Below are 17045 nucleotides of genomic sequence, written 5' to 3'. Positions count from 1 at the left end.
TCAGTAAGAACGGCAGAAATAGTAAAATGCGGGCCAGTTTATGGTGCCTTCACACTCCAAACGCAGCCAGAACAGAAACGGAATCCCTGTCTCTCCTTTGTCTCCACTTCCCCCTCTATTTGTAATAATTAATTTCTGCTATCTTGATCGCTTTTCTCCACCGCTGGGGTTACATTTTAATTCGTTAAACGCTCTATGATTCTGGTGACGTTATTATTGCATATGCTGTTTATCTTATCCTTTCCGGTTTTTTCCTTTTGCGTGCGTAGCTGTAGCACTAGAGTGTGAAGCCGAATAATTGTGACGGACGCTTACCGGAGTGTGTGTTGTCTTCGTCTAGAGCGCGGCGTTAGTCCTTGGCGCAGTTTATATGAATTCTAGTCTTCGAGTGAAGAAAGCTCTTAAGTGATGTGACCGTGTCGCCTGCAGAATGACTACCAACTTTCTCTTTGTACATCGTAATATCATCACACTAATTAGTTACTACAGACTCATTTCAGCTTGTTCGTAGAACTCATGTTGGCGCAACTGAAATGACTCTAAGGCTCACGGTTATTGTAAAGGTCACGTTTCAATCCTGTTAAAGACACTTTGCTGTTGTGGAAATATCTGTGTGGCGTTGAGGCACCACTAAAGCTCTCCTTGTTCATGCCCAGTTCCCGTAAAGGCTTCGGAACCTCTGGTCGCCAAGTTTATAACTGGGCTGCATGAACATTTGAGATATTGGTCACGGGCACCAGCTCCGGCTACTACATTCTGTAGGGGTGAAGATAAGGACACGGTGACCGACAATTTCATGTCTAAGACGACAGTATTGCAATACGCAGGCAATGCAATTCACAGCGCAGCACGGCAATGCGCTTCTCTCCTTTTATTATATTAATTTCAATCATATGCCACGTCGACTGACTGGTTCCGAAGATAATGAGACCGTCGCGTTGCTTGAACCAATAGCAAGGGTTGATAGCGTGTATCAAAACAACGGAATCATTGTCGTGCGTCACTCTTATATGCACAGGGGCATGGGCTCCGCCCTCTCGAGCCGAACGGCTTACCGTTGGGTGTCACTACCCTGGCGGAGGAACTCAAGCGGAGAGGGTACAGCACCCACGCTTTCGGAAAGTAAGTCCGCCCGTTGTAAAACAATTTTCGAAGGGGCTCAATTCGTGCTTACTCGACCGAGTTAACTGGTACGATTTTCATTGACATTGAACGCAAGCAGAGCGTGCAGTCCTGGATACTAAAGAATCATCGGTGGATCTATTCACACTGCTCGTGCAGCAAGGGTTTGCTACAACTGTTTGGGATATAATGCACTATCCTGAATTCCCACCACATTATAATGTTCACACTTCATGACCCGTTAGACATTTATTTCATTTATTTTTTTTTTCATTTATTTTCTCCTTAAGGGCCCGAGGGCATTACATAAGGGGGAGGCGAATTAACATGATGTAAAAAAATCTTGAACGTGGAAAAATGTGAAGAGCAAAATACAAAATACAATGAAGGCAAGCAAAAACAAAAGCAAGAAAAAAATACAGTAAAAAATGCAGACATACATCTAAGTCAAATAACAGCAACCAAGCAAGCGGAAGAGAAACAAAATTACGCTAAGGCGCTGACATTTATTTCATTTATAAGTTCACATCGAGATACTAAATTTGTCACAGTAGTCACTTGTGCACCTGAACATAAGGAACATACAAAACATAATGATATTTGTTCAAATGTTTACAGAACTGTGAACTATACATTCCAAATTATTGATAACCGATAATAGCAAATAAATATTACCGGACTTCTGAGTTTTAACAAAATACTTTTGATATGATACTGTCATCCAAAGTCAGTCTACGCCGAAAAAGTACCTTTTGACAACAAGTGTATCAAGAAAAATTACTTAGTTCTTTCGCAGCCGGTTGCTCCCTTCCACAAGCAGTAACAAACATCTCTTCAATGTCGAACACCACGTCCCTGAGTTATGATAGTCTACTGAAGGCTTTGCCAAAGAAGACCTGTGCGAATAACGGTGTAGCCGTAGGACATCTAGTTATTATGTTTAGCACAGTTAATTTCTCTTCAAGAGTAAGTTTTCGGAGAAAATTGCAAAGTAGACTAAAATCCTCTAAGAAAACAGCCATTCCTTATCAGTTTTCTTCCCTTTTTTAGCAAATATATCTAAAAAGGCATTCTTTTGTTGATTAAGCAACTTTTTTAGCTGGTGCGATTTGCGTGCAAAAGGGCAATCTGTATTCATGATAGGAAAGCCACCAGTGCTGGCTTTGTTCAACATTGTTCAAAATTTGAAACCAAAGATGCAGAGAGACCAAATAAAACGTTAACTATAATATTGTGACTAATAAAATACGAAATTTAATCAAAGTTTTGAAAGAATGGAATCCCAGGAGCTGTTGAAATGATTGCAAGCATGCTTATTCAGAAACGAACCATTGGTTACCGCGAAAATTCTACATCTTCGCAGCTAACTACAAGTAGACGAGTTCCGTAGGTTTCGGCTTTCAAATCATTATTGACCTCCATTAAATTATTGACCTGCATTAAGGACCTTCTATTCTACAGGTCGGCAGTGGGTACTCTTTATGCAAATGACACTAAAATATTTGTAACTCCACTTATCGACAATGAATTTTATTACAGTATCAAACATATATTTAAATAATACACCGCAGTGGCATTACTTTTTGCGAATACCTCTAGATCCAACTACACATTACTTGTGTAAAAAAAAAAATGAGATTAAGACCTCAAAACAATATTAGATTTACAACACAATATTAAAAGGGTCAAAAGCAAATTTTGTTGGGTATTCTGAATCTCGGCTCCCGTATTAATAGGACGCTTTTTCTCGCCATCTTCAGATTTCACAACCCTGTGCGTTGAGATATCCACAAATAGGTGTGTATGAGACTTACGCGGTAGCAAATTGGTCGCAGTGCTTTGATTCAGGCTATACTATCAGCTTAGTATCCGCGGTTAGAGGCCACGGCCGCTAGGCTCCACAAACAGATACCAAGACCATTCAGACCATTTCCTGCCAATTAGAATACTGAATTCTACTGCCTGTGTGCACTCCGATGCTGGTTGCAGGTGGCACTTGGGCTACTGCAACCGGTCTCTGACGCCGACACGCCGCGGCTTCGACACCTTCCGTGGCTTCTACGCGGGCAGCGAGGATTACTTCCGCCACACGCTCTCCGGTGGTAAGACTAGTCCAATGGCGAAAGGGTACGACTACCGTCATGGCGACGACGTCGACTACTCGGCCAAAGGCGCCTACTCCACGGTGAGCCCACGAATTGGAATTTGAGTGCTGTAACGACGGACGAGCAAAAAAGTTTGGTGAAGGTTCACAGTATTTTCCAGGCCCGAGCAGTAGAATTCGTCTGTCGCATTGATTCAATGCTTAGCTCATCATGCTTATTAAAAGCAGGCAGAATTCAATGCATAACAATCTCTAGAGGTATGATGTCCAGAAACTTCACCGAATGTATTCTAGAAGAAAGCAATTTATCCCTACTTTTATATCCATCCCAACAGTATAACAGTCTGTACCTCACATGTCCACGACTTCTCGCCAATCACCAGCATTACATAATTGGAATGCTGTGTGTTTAGCTCCACCAGGCTACAAACAAAACCACTGCGAAATAAGTGCTATCTTAAGAGAATATGATCCTCTTCGCACAGTCGCGACTAAGAGCTGTATGCACACTCACCTTCCTAAAAATTATCGATTCGATCTTACTGCCGCCTGGCAGTCGAACATGAGCCAGATTGTCACTCTCTGCGTTGACGAACCATGACCACGCAGCGAAAACCTCCAATAAAACTTAAGAGCTCCTAGCATGTCTATATCGTCACTGCACCTATATCGTGGTCTTCATATAAGCAAAAATGTGAACAGCGCGCGGATTTACTAAGAAAATGTGACTAGTGCATAAATAGAATTTACGAAGTATAATCATTTTGCGTACCTGCGAATTGGTTTGCTCGCGGGCCCGCAGGTAGCGGCAGCATGAAAGGGAGCATACGATGAGCTTCCAACCAATGATCACTCCACGAGCATGAGCGAAATGCACGTTTTCCCTTTTAATGCAAAAACATAAGTGTCATCGAGAGAAAATGTGCCGTTGAGCATGAAATTAGCCCTATTTCTAGGAGTGGGGGGGGGGGGGATAGTGACGTCACTATGCCGGATAATTCCTATGTGAGAGAGGAAAGTGGCATCATCGTAGTAAAGATGACAACAGCTTATGCTGCTATCGTATTGCCAACAAATCCGCTAATTATATGTACCACTAGATTTTTTTTAATTTTCATTTGCGTGAAAATACGAGCAGGGTAGTTTCTACTTCAGTGGTAAAATAATGACCCACTTGTTTTTTTTTTTTCGCGAACTGTTCTTTTCATTCAGTATCAGATGTTTCAATACGCTGATAATTTAAGGACTGATTTCTTACATGCGAGTACTAACAGTAATTAAAGTTATATAGAAAAGGAATTTTCTGCTGCAAATCCTCTTCACGCTTCCACCTAAGCCCGCCGGTAGCAGGTTTGTCTATCAAGAGAGCTCGCAGTCTGGATCTCACAGCGTCGTCCTGTCTACTCCTTCCTGCTGTCAACGCGCCCTTTTCTTGTGGTTTCATATTTCGTGATTAAGCACCAACTGGCACATTAAGATACGCTTCTTCACACTTCTGTGCGTCATCTCCGTTGCAGACGCTCATAGCCAATCATGTGCTGTCGACCATCGAGGAGTCAGAGCAGCAGAAGCCCATGTTCCTCTACGTGGCCTTCCAGGCAGTGCACGCCCCTCTTCAGGTTCCGAGCAATTACCGCAAAATGTGCTCAGTCTACGCAAACCAGAAGCGAAAGAAGATATGCGGTGAGTTATTCAGTGTGAATAAGAGTTGCGCTCTGTCAAAGCCGTAATATACTGGACACATGTTAGACCTGAATGCAAATATCATGATGTTATTTTTTTCCACTGAAGAGCAAAGTTCGCGAAATGAGTTTCGGGTTGCTTTCTCCTTCTAAGTGAGTAGTTCATTTTTCATGAGAGCTATTTTGGACAAAATCTCCTTTCGCTGTGGAAGTCGGAGGTGGTGTAGAGCCAGCCTAAAAGAAGCAAAATATGGAAGCGATTCAAGTTATCTTGCAGAGTGCTCAAAGTAACCATATGTGAATAAAACGCTGTTTTTTTAGCACACGATAATCGAAAGAAAATGATGGTTCTTATTTTTTTGGTTCTTCAGAAATGCTGGCAGTCATGGACCATGCTGTGGGGCTCCTCGTCAATAGGCTGAAGAAAAAGAAAATGTGGAGTAACACCCTCCTCGTTTTCATAAGCGACGTAAGACAGCTCCACTACTGAAGGCACTTCCCACGATTAAAGCTTCCAACCACCTTTATTAGAATATGCAAGTGCATTCGCCCGGCCGATGTTTCTCGCACCCACGGGCGGTATTGCGGTAGCCTAAAAGTTGCTCAGCAGCTGCGGCAGTCAAATGTGTCCTTCTATGCTCATCTGAGAGGCATTAGAACTTAACTGGAGGCTACGCTGCAAGGCAAGATTCGGCATCGGAAAGTGCTTTGGAGTTTTTAGATTTTATGCACTATCACCCTATGCTTGATGTAAATCCTATTATTGTGCAGGGTACAATATAAGTTGCGGGCACTGGGTTCGGAGTACAATGAGGTGGGAGTCGTAATAACTTTCACACGTGAAACACAAACACGTGCTGAAAATTAACGCTGTAGCCGCAGTTTTCTTGCAGTTAAAACAGGGGCCTTTTATAACCGACAAGGTCTTCAATGGCAGTCTCTCTCTGGTTGATCAAATTGCTGTGTTTATTGCCAAAAAAAAAAAGACTACAATCTGCCGTATTTATTGACACCACACAGATTAGACTTCATTAATAAGGCATATCAGTCTGATCGCAGTAAAAATGTTCCCGGCTCTGATACCCCCCATCATTTGCTCATGCGCATCAAATTTATGTTTCTAGAAAGAAACATAAATCCGATTTTCGGTATACTATAAATGGCACACCACTTACCGCAGTGACTAATCATAAGTATCTTGGCGTACTAATATCCCATGACCTCAGGTGGAACACTCACGTGGACAAAATCACCTCAACAGCTTTGAAACGACTCTTTTTTCTTAGACGACGCCTCACATTAGCCCCTTTTCAAACTAAGCTTTTAGCCTACAATGTTTTCGTTAGATCTGTTCTCGAATATGCTAACGTCATTTGGTTTCCTTATACTAATCAAGATATAACCAAACTTTAAGCCGTTCGAAGAAAAGCAGTCAGATTTATATTTAACAAATACAAAATCACCGATTCGCCTACTCAATTAATGAAAACTGAAGGAATAATATCATTGCAGACCCGTCCAAAAGTCGCACGACTAAAACTCATGTTTCAACTAACAAATCGACATCTAAAACTCGACACTACTAAATATATTTCCCTTTCCGAAGCAAATCAACGCGTTATAAACATTCACATACATTAAGTGAGTATCATTTCCATACTAACTGCTTTAAAAATTCCTTTTTCCCACTAGCAATTCGAGAATGGAACAGCCTTGATCCATCCACTACTAACAGTTCATCATTGATAAATTTTAATATTGCAGTTGAGAGTATGTGGTGTTATTAGTTATTCATTCCTGGTTGCTTGCGTTCTGTTATTATTTAACCCATCGTTATTTGTTTTTTTTATGTGTAAGCTTTTTTGTCAAACTATGCAGCGTTACATAAACTAAACACCTATACTATGTTAATGCCTTTGCAGTGCACGCTTATAATATTTACTCTTTACTTATTGTCTGCGTATTATAACAACTAGCATTGTTTCAACATTTTGTTATTCTTTGTATAATACTACCGACATTAGCCTTCTTTTATATGTTATTTGATTGTTTCCGTCACAGCTCGGTTGTATTTTCGTTTTACCGTTTTTTGTTTTTCTTAACATGCTGACCAGTTAAATGTTCCGATTATGCTTGACCGCGTTTTGTTAACCTTACTAAGCCCTCCTGCCACAATCCCAATTGGGATGAGCAGTATTTGTAAATAAATAAATAAATAAAGCAAAGTACTTCGGCCAAAAGCTCCCGTTCACAAATGAAGGCGCTCTTCGTGAAGAAAAGATGAAACCTTCAGAAATTTTCACCTCAGAACATAGAACCTTGATAGTTTCTTTAAACAGTCCTAAACTGGAATGTATTAGAAGGATGGAAAGTTGGGGGAGTTTGTAATAATTCATCTTGGGGGTACAGATCGAACAAGACGAAGGACGAAGCAAGAAGACTACACAGACGAGCGCTGACTCGAAACTGAATTTTTATTGAAAGGAGCAAACGTGTATACACAATAATCACGTGGAAAAACAGAGCAAAGAGCTTGCCAGTATAGCAGGAATGTATACTGGTAAGCGCAAAACTAGAGCCGCTTGTGCATGTCGAGCCGCTTTTATCTATGTCGACTAACTAGGCGACGTGTCCTCGAGAGTGTGTTTCCATTTTATCGCATACACGCGTCGTTTTCTATAAGTTGACGCTTGTTGCTTCCTTCTTACAGAATGGCGGCCAGGTGCTGTACGGTGGAAACAACTGGCCACTCCGAGGCAACAAGAACACGCTCTTCGAGGGAGGCACCAGGGTGCCTGCTTTTGTGACTGGACCACTGATCAGGAAAGGGGGACGCCACAGCTCCAGGCATGTGTTTGTTGAATATCGGCTAGAGTACAAACTGGGCTGTTTCAACCGCTGAAACTGCTCAGGGTGCTTGACATTCATCGCTGTTAGAGAACTCTCAAGAAGAAAGCCGGTCTAAACAGGATGACGTCTGCGCTACAAGAGTTGGAGCAAAAATATACTGGTAGCACCTCCACGCTGACACTCACGAATTCCATCAAAACTTTATGACGTGGCGCTTTGTTCGGATCTAGAGAGGAAGTCATTGGCATCAGATTTCGTATTTAATGGCTGTCGTGCTAGAGTGAATACATGGGAAAGGTTTCTAGCCCGTTAAGATCACTTGATCCTCTTTTCAGCATCCTGTATCCACGAAAAAGTAGGCTTCACACACTGTGTAGACTTTTAAAGAGCCCTTGCACTTCAAATTTGAATGCCCTCGCAAGATCGGGTCGCTGTTCTTCGATATGTAGCGTGTAGGGCATCCCTCTTGAAGATATATGTCTTTTAAAAATTTCTAGGAAATAAGAGGCAGGAAGTGCAAGACGGTGTTTTTCTAAAGAAGCACGAACTCGCATCGCACAATTGCAGTAGAGGTTTTCTAGGCTGAAGTCTAAAGCTAATCATGCAATATGAGAAAACAAACTTTCAATGTATTAAGAGTGAGCTACTCTCATATCTCACCTTGCAGTTTAATACTAACTGGGAGCTATGAATGGACAGTTCACTGAAGTTTTGACGCCAATACATTCACACTAGTGCTTTAAAAGTTTTCAGCACTGCCTGATTTTGATACCTCTAAATCATTGCTAACAGCAGGAATCGTCGCCACAGAGCCGAAAAAAAAAACTAATCTCGCGGCGCCCGCGACCGCTACCACTTTTTTTTTTCGAAAAAATGCATATATCTTAAGCAATTTCCGAATCCACAACGAATGTTAGGTTACTTGAGTGATTTCGATTCTTTGAGTGAGTGCTTTCGAATACTCTCTGCCATTTAAGCTTTGTTTTTTATCCATGACAAACTATTTTACAATAAGTTCAGCGTAAATGAGAGAACAGTTGGAAGCACAAAATAAAGTTGTGTCTATACTTTTCGCAGTTCTGACAAAAAATTTCCAAAACGCATAATTTCTGGGCATGTGTATTTTTTACTCTTGAAATAACCAGAAGATTACGTAGTGTTGTTGCATAACGTATCTTCCAAAGTAGTGCAAGGCGAGTATTAGGGAGTAAAAGTTTTCCCACTCTTCACATTTCAAAATTTTCAATTAATTGTAGTTCAAACAACTATTCTTTTTCCTCAGATACTGCGAATAACGTCCGTAGAGTCAAGTTCGTTTTCTTAGAAAAATTTTGGTCAAGGCCAACTGATCCAGCTGCTTGTAAGCACGGCTATTTCAAGAAAAAAATCGGCAGTGATAAGCTTTAGATTCCAGGAAGGAAAAGCTGAACTGTATAACCAAGCAAACTGGCACCTGATTTCATGTATCGAGCAGGCCTTCGCAACCATACTTGCATCCTGTAAGCGGAAGCAGGTCGCCTTACAAGCAAGCTCACAGAATGTGTGTTTCGCCAGCTATATGCACGTCGTCGACTGGTTTCCGACGATGCTGTCTGCGGCGGACGGAGGAACAACGTCTCGCACGCTGACGAACCTCGATGGAGTCGACCAGTGGCCAGCCATCAGGGACGGAACAGTCGGCGGATTAAGAAAAGAGTTCATCTACAACCTAGACTGCAAGAACGGCAAGCTGGTGGGGGCAGTCAGGTGAGAGAAGAAAGGAACGAGAGAACGAATGAACGATGAACGAATGGAAAAACTGGGAGAGCAGAAATGACGGCCAAAATGTTAGAGAGGAAAAGCAAAATGACGTGCACACAACAATAATTAACAGATAAATACAGAGGTAAATATAACAATATAGCTGTGATCTATTCGCATGGATGAATGAATGAACATTGTTTCACAGTGGTTAGCAAATGAGGCTAATTGCAAATTAGGAGAGAAGTAGAATGTTGGGGGACAATTGCTTTTTCATGCCGTTTTGGAGGCGAGAGGCCCGAGCGAAAGAACACAGTGTGTCTTTGCGGAGTGCTGTTTGCCGTCACCTATTCCGATAAAAGTGCACATCTTGTGGGAGGGGCTCGGTGTGTGACGGAGTCCCATTACGTATGGCAAGCTGACACAATTTCGAGGGTACTCTTAGGACGCTTCTGGTTGACGTCTTTGAATTTGTTGGCCATAAAAGTTGCTGATGTTATGGTCCGGTGAGATTGCTGCATTTCCATGCAGGCCCGCTACGAGAATAGTAGTTCGTGAACGTTAGCAGTTCTGTGCTCCGCGCGTCAATTCCTTTCGCAGGAGCTCAATATTCCACATAAAATTACTGTCGATTTATAGTGAATGATGATAGTGAATTTTTTTGTCGCAAGGGGGTCTGCGACCAAAGAGCGCCATGGCACACAGTATTTTTTTCGTTTGCTCAAAGAGGGGTCAAAGACCAGTTTCCCAAGCATTTCACCCTAATTAAGCCAAGCGCCAGGGAAGCTTGAACTCTTTATATCACCGGTGCGTACCCGGTGGCACTGGGGATCGAACCCCGTACCTTCTGCATGCGAGGCGGATGCTCAGCCACTCGGTTACCGCTGCGGTCAAAATCTATTTTCGAAGTCGTACCTTGGTTCCCTCGCGGTGGTCCTTCGATGGTTTCCATGAGTCTCGTTCGACGAATGACTACGGGAATGGGGTGCTGCGGAGTGGAGAGTGTGCCTTGACTGTCTCACTCATGCGTAGCCGGTGAACGACTCCGCAGACATGGCGTGTAACCAGCAACTCATTCACTTAGGTTGCCAGGTTCGTGGTTATTTAGAAAAAGTCGAAGGTAAAAAAAAGCAAACAAGAAAAGCAAGTGCGCAATCTGGTAACCAATCGAATGGACAATTACACAGGAAAACTGAGTAGCAGGCAACTGGAATTTCTGCTTTGATGTTAAGTAGTGTGTGTTCCGAATGCTTTCTTACAGAGACGGAGATCTCAAGTTCATCTTAAGGCCTTCGACTGCGCATGCCGGTTGGTACCCGGAGCCTTCAAAAAGATCGAAGAACATAGAATCAGTTGTCAGCATGCCGACCCGGTTGCTTTTCAACATTACTGGTGAGTATATGCTCCAACGTCATTGCTCTTATCTGATATCTTAATCACTGAGAGCTGATTTTATTGCATCTATGCGCAATAGGTTATCGACTAATTGCAAACATGTTATTTACGGGCTCAAAACTAGACAAAATAATAAAAAGGTTTTTTTTGCTGAATTTTACGCCGCAGACATTTCCTACTGGGGGAAAGCGCAGTGCGCACTTTTCACGTATATTGTGATTATAAGGTGCACGTTTAAAACATTAGGTGGTTTTAAGGGGACTAGCAAGTTTTATCACCCTGTTTGGCGCACTATAGCCGTAGCCGTTTATTCTCCATTACATCCAACACAAGAAAACACACCGGGTAGCTTTACTGTTTATCGTGCGCTGTAAAAGAAGCCCTCCAACCGTAGTCGGACGCGCACCGAAGCATGAAATAGTTAAAAGCACTTCAGCTTACATCATACATGTGTATGCTCACCCAGACTGTTCTCACCTATATATCAGTGATGTTCTGCTCTCTGCGACGTGTTCCAAGCGCTAAAGGAAGGGTGTGATCTTTTCGGCAACCGTTCTCGAACTCAATACGAATAATCATTAATACAGGCATGTGCATTTCACTCGATCAGTTGCGAATAGATTGATTCTCGATACAATCTCACGAGTAAACATAAGAATTTCAGTCTTAGGTAAAGAGGCGGCTCTTTTTAATAACGGGTTCGATCCGGGCCGCGGCGGCTGAATTTCTTTGGAGGAGAAATTCGAGGCCCGTGTACTGTGCGATGTCAATACACGCTAAAGAACCCCAGGTGGTCGAAATTTCCGGAGCCCCCCACTACGGCGTCTCTCATAGCCTTAGTCGCTTTGGGACGTTAAACCCCATAAACCAAACCAAACCATCTTTTTAATAAAATATTGTGACAGAAACACTTGGCTGTAGCGAATTCCTGTCGACGACTATTCTGAGGAAAAACTGCTTTTGAAAGGCGAGTGTTCGTTGATGTTAAGAGTTCTTACTGCTGGAGGATGAATTAATTAATTACAAAAGCGTAAGTATATTTTACTCTAATTACCTAATGTGCGAAAATACCAGTCGACTCATTCTCGTATCGTTTCCTAATGTTTTAAGGCTGTTCAGACGCATTAAGCAAGATGTTGAATACGCTTCTGCTACATTTACCAAACCTAGACCGGGCTGAATTTTTTTTCGGTTTTTCAAGCTGTACGATGCCTTTGTCTCACAAATCTCACACGGCCGTCTTAACGCACTGTAGATAATAGAAAAAGAAACCTCGACTTTACTGTTCCTCTCTGGGGACAAAATTAATTGCGACAATAGCGCCGCAGCCCACCCAAAATGTTTAGGTCCCCTAAACATTTGACCAACACTCGAAGTGGAAACAGTGTTGGTCAAATGTTTAGGGGACTTAAATGTTTAGGGGACCTAAACCTAGGGGACCTGTGTAGATTGATCGGCGATGGGGGCCAGCCCAGTAAGATTTCCGTTTCGCCAGGTGAACTACTGCGCTGCAGGACTGTCAGACTAGTCAGCCTAAAATTCAATTTGGACCATCCTATAAGCCCAGCATTGCGGCCGAGCATGCGCTTTTTTCACAGTATACGTGGAGTGCATGCCGTCGGATATCCTCTTGAGTATGAAAATTGGAATCTTTACTCTCTTTTGCATGACCTCCCATCACAGGAAATCTTTGAGCTAATAAAAGAGCATTTTCTGATCTGCAGCACATAGTAAGCGCGACAGATAACGGGAGAGAGAAGGAAGCCTTTTATTCAAAATCAATGTTATGTTTTCGAGCAAGCATTGAAGGAAAAAGTTTTGATCCACAAAGAAATGGAACTTTATTAATTGATGTTCACATATGGCCTCCTTTCGGACAGAAGTTTAAAAGAAACTGTGGTGAAAAACGACGTCCAGTATAATTTTTGTAGCCTCATCTAGGAGAATAGTTGCGAAGATACCCGGCCTAAGCTTGTTCGTGATCGTCGCCAGAAAACTTTCGGAGAGCATATCCCAGAGAGCTGTAAAGCAATGGCGGGCGCAGGTATGGCAATGAAAAGAGTGCGACATTGTGGAAAGGGAGCGAGCGGCGGCTCTACGAGGGGCAGCGCCCCGAGCGCTGCCGTGAGCAGCCAACCTCTGCGTGGTGCTTGTATGGAACATTTCACGGCTGTCACATGGACGAACAACGCCGAAAAGATGCTTGGGGCAAGGCTGCTGAGCGTAAGCAAGGTGCCTGAGCCCGTTAGCTGAGGAGGCTTCTGAAGCATTGCTCTGAGATTTATAATAAAATAACTATTAATCGCATTTGCATCTACGCAGAATCATCAGAAGCAATAAGATGGTGCTGACTTTCTTCAGCAGAACATGATACCTGAAATTTAATAATCAGTTAAGCTTCATACGAATTAAGGAATTTCACTCCACCGCGAAAAGTCACGTAAAACTTCTATATCCCGAAACAAATACTACCAGATGTGCTATACCACTGACTTCATTTTGCAGAAACGCAAAATTGTATGCATTGTCAGCAACGTACTATGTTCGAACAAATGAACCGCAATAAAATTACAAAAGAATGAGACCCTATTTGTAGGCTTAATTGCAGAGTTACGGGACAAAGAAATTCCCCGGATGATTGCGTTTACTGACCAAGCTAGCAGAACAGTTGAGACAGCAAAGCCTCATTTACCTTCTTTTACTCCACTGACCGAACATTGATGTTCTCTAAAAAAAAAAAACTTAATGGTGGAAGCGACCAAAGTGTACAAGCAATGACTGGTTTCACGTGCCGTCTTTGTCAGCAACAACAAATCTCACGCGACTGAAGATGCAATGGGCTTTCAGCGCAGGGGCTACGCTGAGGTCAGTTTTACTTTTGGGCTGCGAAAATGACGTTTCGTGACGGGATGCAGTGATATCGCGGCCCTTCTATAAATTATACCAAGTCTACTGACAGCTCAATAAGCAGTAAGGGTAGCCTGGTTAGTTTAAAAAAGACGGTACCTCTTGAAACCCTAAATTGCCGGTCATGGGGCGGTCAGAAGGCTAAGCGTACACGTCACCCTAGCTATCACGTGTACAAATTGATTCGGCCTGCAAATAATAGCGTTCTTTATTGTAACGCACAGTCACGGTGACCGGCCGTAATGAAATCTAGAGCTTTCGAACAATAAGTATTCGGCTTTTGTAAGCGCGAAGATTGTAAAAGCGATTGAACAATGCACTTCGTTGTGTTCCCGCACGCAGCCGATCCCACGGAGAAGAATGACCTGTCTCAGACACTGAAGGCAGAAGCGAAGCGCCTGGAGGCTAAGCTAAAGAAGCACGCTCATCTCCTGCTGCCCTCCCGCAATCCGGATGACGATCCCAGAGGCGACCCCAGCCTCCAGACACCCCGCGGTTCTTACGGGCCGGGCTGGTGCGAAGCCCCTACGTGGACTCCGTCCGGAATCGGGCAGAAATCGCTGAGCGGTTGCGAGGCCACAAACTTGACAAAACAGCGCGCATTCTTGGAATGAGTGTTTGAATGCAAAATTCAATAGGTAATAAAAAAATGAAAGAAACCCCAAACGATAACATCAGGCTGGCATGAATGGACAGATGACTCAACAGTCGAACAAACAATACATTAAACTGACATGAAAAGCAGACTAATATGGAGGCAAACAAAAGCAGCTATAAGAAAAGAGCCATGCTGATGAACCATTGCCTGGGAAGTTTTATCTTCCAGTTCTAAAGACTCCCTCGGTGGACTAAGATGGATTAACGTGATTTAATGCCTACGGCGTTGGGTTTCTGAGCAAAAAGCGCGGGATTAAACCAGAAGCGCAGCGGCCGCATTTCGAATGTAGAAGAAATGGAAAGGCGCCCGTGTTTTGTGCTGGTTCTCTATTCATTAAACAGGGTCCTGTAGTTGATAGCCCTCCATTTCAGCGTCAATCGTAGTTGATGTGGAGCTCTGAGTCATTAACCCTTCAACACTGCGTCGCATATTTGCTACATAACGCTTGCGCTCCATGTACTCGTTTCTGAAAAGAGCTTCCATAAAAATCTTTATATCAGCATGCTCCCCGTAGCCATTGCTTTCTCACCAGAATAGAGCCATTGAGAGTCTGTGACAACGCTGCTTCAACGCCGAGCTCCTTGACTAAAGGCCCGTTCAGCGCACCATTACTTCCGCAGTTATTCGCCAAGTTTCCTCTGTACTGTTTCTAAAGTACTGCTCTACACTTCCCATTGAAAACATGTAGAGGGGTCAAGACAAATAATGAGCAGTGTCTTTCTTCTTTTTTTGTTTCATCAACTACTTGCGACCGGTCCGTTCTCTTTGAACGGTTCCTGCTTGCAGTGCACTATTTATTACACCAAACGGTCCAGACCTTTTCATGATGCAGTCGCAATGTAGGAGCATATACAGAACGTTCCCTATCATCAAACGACGCTTTTGCATGCAGCAATTGAGGATGATAACCACTGACATGCACACAGAATTCGTAATCATAAATTCACATGCTTATTTACAATCATATGTCAAATTCACAAATCCAATCTATTAGCACGTAACAAATGGCAAACATCAGCATTTTGACAATTGGCTTCACTGCAAAAGAACCAACTGCTCGGTTGTACGCTAACAATAGAACAGAGAGAGAACATTAGGGAATAAAAGATGCGACTACAGACGAAAACTGTAATCCACAGAGGCAGAGCGAGTAAAAATTTTATCAAGCGGACCATTGAGAAAGAAACATGTCTGGGATTTTCTACTGAAACGGCAAAAATGTAAGTACAAAACAAGAAAAACTTTTTGTGAGCAGACTCAATGTGAGGAGCAGTAATTGCAGTGCTCTGGTAACCTCTACTGCACTGTGAGGGAAGGATTGATAGAGCGAGGGAAAGAAGGCAGAAAGAGGCACAGTTGGTATGCAGTGACTCTTTCTGTGGCCTCCACTGTACTGAAGGAGTCCGTATCAAATTCGTCCATATGGAGGCATCGCGCAGCACACGGTTAAAATTCACTGTAAAGCGGGGTATTTCGCACTCGTACCCTGTCAAAATGCGGCCTGCTCGGCCAGCATTTAATCCTGCGACTACGTTCTCAGCAGCAGTGCTAAGATAATGGATGTTCCCGGGCAAACCTCGCAATGCGATTTTGTGCCAGCCTCGGACACCAGTGAAACCTAGTAAAAAGATACGTCAAACGTGCGCGTAAGTATGTTTTACTAGGCACATCAGACGTAAGCAATATTTTTAAAGTTCGCCGGCGTATATTGAGAGCCATCTACCTTATTCTCCGTTTTTTTTGTATATGCCGCGGCTGGTGTTTGTTTCATAACGGTACAGATGGCAGCACCATTGCTGTCCAGTCGCAAGTTTCGCTATCAGCTCCTTCTGTCAGTTGCACATGGAGGGAAAAAAACTCATGCAGTTCCAGACCATCTTGGTTACGGGGTGGCTTGCACTCCAGTCAGAAATCCCAATGAGGGGGGGGGGGGGGGGAGAACTTCCTCTTGTCACATAGGGTTACTGTATAAGTGACTCATACAGTAACTCTACTGCTATATGAACTTGGAGACGGCACGGGTGATTTGAATGCAAGGACAGTTCTGGGAGTTATTTAGCCATTTACGATGACATATTGTGGAACTGTAAAGAGAAGCCGCCACCGGAATCTCTAATACAAGTTCCTACTCTCGAGCAATGGGAGGCCGTGTTGTTAAGCTCAGACCTGGGCATTCAATCCCGAGCCATTGAATGGGCTACTCAGGTCGCTGTCAGCCGTGTACCGATAGCCACCTAGTACGGATCATCGGAATTTCACCTTTTCGGACCAGGCAAATGTTCTGCAATGAAAACTCCGCAGTCATGTGGGAACGACGGTGACTCAAAGTCTAAGGCGATGGCGACGGAGAAGAGAAGGCATTCTTTTGCTTCTGCGCACCTGCTTGCAGCTTCTTTCGTTTTAGCAGTAGCTACGCTCTTTTGATCTGCAACAGCCACTCTTGCACTTTGCATCCGTGCAAAAAAATTTGTACCCTGGACAATCAGAAAACCAGCACCGCGGATTTTGTATGCATCTATTAAGCTCACCTCTCCAAAATATGTTGTATCGTAGTAATGATAATTAGCAATGAAACAGTACACGTAGC

The 17045-nt window shown here is 43.3% G+C and overlaps 1 protein-coding gene across 2 annotated transcripts in view; it reads left to right on the top strand.

Annotated features, from left to right (window-relative positions):
- Window positions 1-14466, top strand: part of LOC149333625 (arylsulfatase I-like) — a 34528-nt gene extending 20062 nt beyond the window's left edge. For both annotated transcript variants that reach the window (XM_089556093.1, XM_089556094.1), the window contains 8 exons: window positions 1019-1122; window positions 3112-3307; window positions 4744-4909; window positions 5280-5377; window positions 7619-7755; window positions 9313-9504; window positions 10760-10890; window positions 14143-14466. In XM_089556093.1, coding sequence (XP_089412219.1) covers window positions 1019-1122; window positions 3112-3307; window positions 4744-4909; window positions 5280-5377; window positions 7619-7755; window positions 9313-9504; window positions 10760-10890; window positions 14143-14414 — 1296 coding nt within the window. In that variant the 3' untranslated portion in view covers window positions 14415-14466. The remainder of the gene's footprint in view (window positions 1-1018; window positions 1123-3111; window positions 3308-4743; window positions 4910-5279; window positions 5378-7618; window positions 7756-9312; window positions 9505-10759; window positions 10891-14142) is intronic.
- Window positions 14467-17045: the final 2579 nt, after the last annotated feature.

Source organism: Amblyomma mixtum, chromosome 8 (genome assembly GCF_055824585.1).
Source record: "Amblyomma mixtum isolate Tamu chromosome 8, ASM5582458v1, whole genome shotgun sequence".
NCBI classification, from domain to species: Eukaryota; Metazoa; Arthropoda; class Arachnida; order Ixodida; family Ixodidae; genus Amblyomma; species Amblyomma mixtum.
This window is presented reverse-complemented; position numbering and strand designations above follow the sequence as displayed.